This window comes from Vicia villosa, linkage group LG3 (genome assembly GCF_029867415.1).
Source record: "Vicia villosa cultivar HV-30 ecotype Madison, WI linkage group LG3, Vvil1.0, whole genome shotgun sequence".
Classification (NCBI taxonomy): domain Eukaryota; kingdom Viridiplantae; phylum Streptophyta; class Magnoliopsida; order Fabales; family Fabaceae; genus Vicia; species Vicia villosa.
Window position 1 is genome coordinate 143,309,374 of NC_081182.1, and position 6,199 is coordinate 143,315,572.

General features: G+C 30.5%; 1 protein-coding gene across 1 annotated transcript; it reads left to right on the plus strand.

Moving 5' to 3' along the window:
* Positions 1-498: 498 nt before the first annotated feature.
* Positions 499-4,212, plus strand: LOC131662475 (glycerol-3-phosphate acyltransferase 1-like). The gene is made up of 2 exons (XM_058932268.1): positions 499-1,301; positions 2,935-4,212. The coding sequence occupies exons 1-2, from the start codon at positions 573-575 to the stop codon at positions 3,805-3,807; spliced, it is 1,602 nt and encodes a 533-aa protein (XP_058788251.1). The 5' UTR covers positions 499-572; the 3' UTR covers positions 3,808-4,212.
* The last annotated feature ends 1,987 nt before the right edge of the window (positions 4,213-6,199 follow it).

The window sequence follows — 6,199 nt, forward strand, 5'->3', positions numbered from 1 at the left end:
TATAATGAAACTCCTCATAATGTAACACCTACCTATTTAAACATTAGAAACATAACATGTTATAGGACCCTTTTATTTTATTCCACAAAAGTAGCAACATTGAACTTATAGACAATAATTGTAGTCTGGTGAGAAAACTAAAAATAGATGATAATGTTAATGGCTAATAATGTGTATGAGCTATGAAGTAGATCATTGAGCAAGGAAAGATTGGTCCAAAAGATTAGATGGTTTCATTGAAAGGATAATGTGTAAGGTAGGTCTCAAATAAATTAAGAGTGACAAAATAAAATAAAAGCATCACATGAACTACAAAACCAAATCTAATTAATGCAATTAATATATATATATATATATATATATATATATATATATATATATATATATATATATATATATATATATATATATATATATATATATATATATATATATATATATATATATATATATATATATATATATATATATATATAGAGTCTACCTTTTTCATTACAAAACTGTGACTAATGTCATTATCTCAATCTCAAGAATCACAAAAAAACAAAGAGTGAGAGAAAAGCTTCAAGATAATGGTTTTTCTATTAGTACTCCTAAGCATCACAAAATGGTTATGCTACCATATTATTAAGTCATGTTATCAAACTGCAAAGAAAATGAGAACTTATAGTTTTAATTTCTTTGATCTTTCATCTAAACCACTTCATCAACCTTCATCTTTTCCTACTATCATGAACTGTGATAATTTAAAGGATAGAAAATCACAAACACTTGTTTGTGACATTCATAGTATCCTATTAAGGAACCATTCTTTCTTTCCTTATTTCATGCTAGTTGCCTTTGAAGGTGGTAGCATTTTTAGAGCTTTTGTTCTACTATGTTCATGTCCTATACTATGGTTTTTGAGCTATGAACGTAAGCTTAAAGTCATGATTTTCATCACTTTTTGTGGACTTAAAATAAACGACATGGAAATGGTTGCTAGGGTTGTTTTACCAAAGTTTTACATGGAGAATATTAATCTTAAGGCTTATGAGGTTTTGGTTTCGGTAGGGTGTAGAGTTTTTTTCACATGTGTGCCTAAGGTTATGGTGGAAGGGTTTGTTAAGGAATATTTGAATGGTGATGATGTTGTTGCTACGGAGTTGGATAGTTTAGGATGTTATTTTACTGGTTTGGTTGGTAAGGATGGTTTGATTGTTAAGGATTGGGCTGTCATGGATTATTTTGGAGATAGAAGGCCTGATTTGGGGATTGGAAGTTCATGTGTTAATGATCATCATTTTATCTCTTGTTGTAAGGTAAATCTCAAGCTATAGCTCTTTCTTTTTGCTAATTTGATTTGAGAATTATAGAAGTTTCTAAATTGAGTTATTTGTAAATATTAAGTTTATAATTTTTTTCTTAAGAAATAGTGATAATTTGACTCATATCTCATACATATCCGCTTAAAATAATATATAGGGTGGACATAGACACCAAAAATTACTAGTTAATATAAGTGGAAATAAATACAGATATGATATTCTAGTACCCATTTGTCTCGTATTTACACAGTATATTTATATATTTAAACTTAAATTATTATATAAAAATATATGTATATATTAATTTTTAAAAAAACACCACTATTAAATTATTATGCATTTTAATATAAATGTTTATTTATTTTACAGTTTTAAATATAATTTTGAAAATTTTCTTTATGTTAAAAATTTAAAATGATATAATATTTACATTTACAAACTTTTACTAAAAATGCGGATAATAATACACATATAAATATTTCGATACGTATAAAATATAAATACAAATGCAAATGCAAACATTGATGTCCATATGTGTTTGAGCTCTAATACAAAAATTATTTTAAAATGCGAATAGGAGAAGACGTACATGATATTTTTGTCACAAAAAATAAATTGATTCCCACTAACAAATTTAATTAGGGTTTTAGTTTCATATTTTAACTGATTTATAAAGTATTAAATTCCAATAGTTTTAGTTTTAAAAATACTTACATTGTGTTTTTTATTTCACCACCAGTATCTAGATTATTTAACTGATTAATCTATTTTAAATGTCAGTTCTGACATCGAGTATTAATTGTGAAACTTAATACATTATCCAAATTTTTATGTAATTTTAAAGTAAAAATTTAAATTAGAGGTAGGCAATCGTAATCAAACCGGAGGACCTATTATAATTAATGGAGGACCTATTCTAATTTTTAAAAAGAGCTAAATTAAAAAAAATACAATTTTTAAAATTAATATTTTACATTTGTTTAAAAAAATCAATATCACTATAAAATGATAGATACTTGAAAATAAATTATAATTTTACATCTGTTTCAAAACAACAGATGTAAAATCTATTACTTTTGTTATTAAAAAAAAGATATTCGGGCTCCTAAAATTTGAGAACTGTGTTGGAACACAAATTGCATCTTTTAACGCAAAAATATAAATAAAATAAAATTTTTTAAATTTAAAATAAATAGATTAATTTCATATAAAAGAAAAAATAAAAAGATCAATGTAATTAAATCTGGATAATATTCAAAATAAATATATCATATACGTTAGTGTAGTATTAAGTAAATATTTAATTAACAAAATTGTAAGATTTCATATACTTTAGAGAAGAAATAATAGCTTAGTACTCAACTAATAGTTTATTCCCCATTTGTTATTGACAACTATAGGTTCCTATGTTGATGTTTGCCATATTGATTATAATTGATACCATATAACAACTATTAAACTACGTTATTACAATAAATTGTACACCTATAATTTCATTTTCCTATTAATTATTCCATCTTCTTCTTTATTAAGAAATTAATTATTCCATCTTCTTCTTTTTCTTTTTAAAGAAATTAATTATTCCCTCTTAATTCTCATCTAACTCCATCAATTATGATAATGACAGGAAGCTTATGTGGTGAGCAATGAAATAAGTCCAAACACAATCATGCCAAGAGAAAAATATCCAAAGCCATTAATATTCCATGATGGAAGACTAGCATTTTTCCCTACACCTTCATCAACTCTCTACATGTTCATGTGGCTTCCATTTGGAATTCCATTATCAATATATAGATTGTTTCTTGGTACAATTGTTTACTACAAATATGGACTTGCATTAGTTTCATTTAGTGGCATTTTAATAAATCTCAAAGGCTATAATATTAGTAACACTACAAAAAGTGTTACTAATAAAGGTGTTCTCTATGTTTGCACACATAGGACATTGTTAGATCCTGTTTTTCTTAGCATGAGTTTGAGAAAGCCTTTGACTACAGTAACTTATAGCTTAAGTAAAGTCTCAGAGATTATGTCTCCTATTAAGACAATGAGTTTGACAAGGGATAGAGAAAGAGATAGAGAAACAATGCAAAGGTTACTTAGTGAAGGTGACTTGGTGGTTTGTCCTGAAGGAACAACTTGTAGGGAGCCTTATTTGTTAAGGTTTAGTTCACTTTTTGCTGAACTTGCTGATGAGATTGTGCCTGTGGCTATGAGTGCTAATGTGAGTTTGTTTTATGGGACTACAGCTAGTGGATTCAAATGGTTGGACTCTTTTCTCTTTTTGATGAATCCATGGCCTTGTTATCATATTGAAGTGCTTGAAAAGGTTCCAAAAGAGTTCACTTGTGCTGGTGGAAAGTCTCCTTATGAAGTGGCTAATTATATACAAAGAGAGTTGGGGGAGACTTTGGGATTTGAGTGTACTAATATTACAAGGAAGGATAAGTATATGATGTTAGCTGGTAATGAAGGTGTTGTTAAAGAAAAGAAGTGAAAAATATGATGTTTGAAGTTTTATATTCAAGGTGTATGATTATGTTCCACTAGAAAGGTGAAAGAAAAAGACTATTCTTATACCAATCGTTAGTTGGTTCAGTGGTGATTGGCGCTGGACTTGGTAGGGAGAACCACGGTTCGATCCCCCGCAACTGCGATTGGGAGGGGGATGGAACCACTTGATGTCAGAACTCGCCCCCGAACAGAATTAAACCGGTGGTATACAAGTAAAATATTGTTGGATGTATGTGTATAATTGATGTTTATTACATTTTATTTCGAGGAATGATATATCAAATTTGAAAGTTCAAATTGATACTTAATCATAGTACTATTACTTAATTATCTAAATCATGACATTAAAATGAGTTGATTTCTCACTTCCTCTTGAGTGCCTTTGTTTTGTGAACACTCTTGTGAGGATGACTTGATTTTTATATATATTTTCTTTTTTATGTTTTTAAATAGTATTTTAAATATCAAACACGTGTACAAACCACCTTCCTCATGTTGACTACCTTATTATCTGACGCTTGTCTAGTGACTGAAATTGATATTATCTTTAACTGAATTTAGTTATTTTTCAAAGGGACTTTATGTGGTAGAGATGACTTGCTAGCACAACAATTATTAGACGCAGTGTGTGGAGAAGGTTATGATGTATCTAGAGATCTCTTATATGCAATCACTCTAGTTGTTAACTTATTGCTGGGAGGGAGATGTCTGGTGAGTTTGGCAGAGCTTGTTGCCTTCGCACTCTTAACGCCATTATTAAAACCTGATGATGGGATACAACAATTTGTGGTGGGTTTTATTTGGAGGCACTTGGTATCCAAGGATGCAATCAAAGGGGCAGGTAGAGATATGACATGATATCTTAATGACTTCTAGTTTGGGGTCAGTGTCTCAGATGTTTTTGAGGTCATTTTGGATAGTGTTAACATGGTGTTGAGCAAGCGACATGGACATGGATTTTTGGCTATGCTCACGAAAAATTTCACAAATGCTTTTAACCTGCTAGATCGAGCAAGCCTACTAAAAGAGGTGAGGGTGAAATGCCCATCTATTTTCTTATGGGTTGAGTTTCTCTATGATTAGGCAGTAAGGTTATACCTTGGGAATGATCATATTATTTTATTCACTAGAGTGAAACAAAGTGACATGTTAGATCCGCTCCTTTTTCTCTTGTTTTAAACCCATTTATTCATCATATTAGCGACAACTATAAACTTCTTCTTCATGCCTAGTATCTTGATGAAGGGATCAACACAGGGGATTCAAAAAAGGTGGTTAAAACCCTTGACATAATTCAGGAGACTAGTCAAAGACTAGGTCTCAATTTGAATATTCGTAAAACTGAGATCTTTTAACCTTCGTGCCATGGTAGTAAATGTAACACTCGGAATTTAATTATTTATTTAATTAAATTGTATAAGGAAATTATTTGTTGGAATTATTCGAAGTTAGAATTATTGGCATTATTATAAGAGGCGTAATTGGAATTATGCGTTGTGTTGGGCGGATAAATTAATGATCGAGAAATTAGTCGGTTTAATCGGAGAATAATATTAGAGATAATATTACTATAATGGACTATTATTAATCTAAGTTGATTTAAGCCGTAGAGAATGATATTGAATATGTTGAGTTGGTGGTTCGGGCGATTTATTTTATAGTCGGTAGTTAGTCAGTTTGGTGGAGAGAAATAATAATAGAATTAATATTATGGATTATGAGAGTGTTTTATTTAAGTGGGCTTAGACGTTGCGTTGGTGATAGTAATCATGGGGGTGTTAATTAGTAAGCCCAAATGAAGATTATAAGTATAATAAAATAAAGGAAATAAGAAGAGAAGTTAGGTCTCAATAGACGTGGAGAAAGAAGAAAAGTTGGAGAAAGAGGAGAGGTGAATAAGAGAGCCATGGCAGAAGAGAAAAGTTAGAGGAAGTCCAATTTTCGCAGCAAGTTTCTGCAGTGAGACACCTTAGTAAAATGGACGTTTCTCCCAATCCAATCGTTGGATCGTCGTGGTTCCTGGACAAAATGTTCCAGGCTCGTAGAGGTAACTTCTGACCGGAGCGATTTTCATTTTGATGATTTTAAGTCCGTCTGACAAAGCGATTTCCGAACAGGTTTTTGGTGCGTCTCTGCACGTTGTTAGAAAAGATTTTCGGAGAAAAGTTCGAAGCGGCGGCATAAGCTATGGCAACCGGGAGAGTAAAGCAATCTCATATCCAAGGTAAGGGTGGGGTTCTAGCTCTATAAATGGGATTATGATGAATGATATGTCGGGGTTATGGTTGTATGATTGCCTCTGTTTTGTGTGTTGTGATTGTATTATTGAATGTTGAAATTGATTGACGTTGGTGAATAAGGTTATAAAAGTTCAA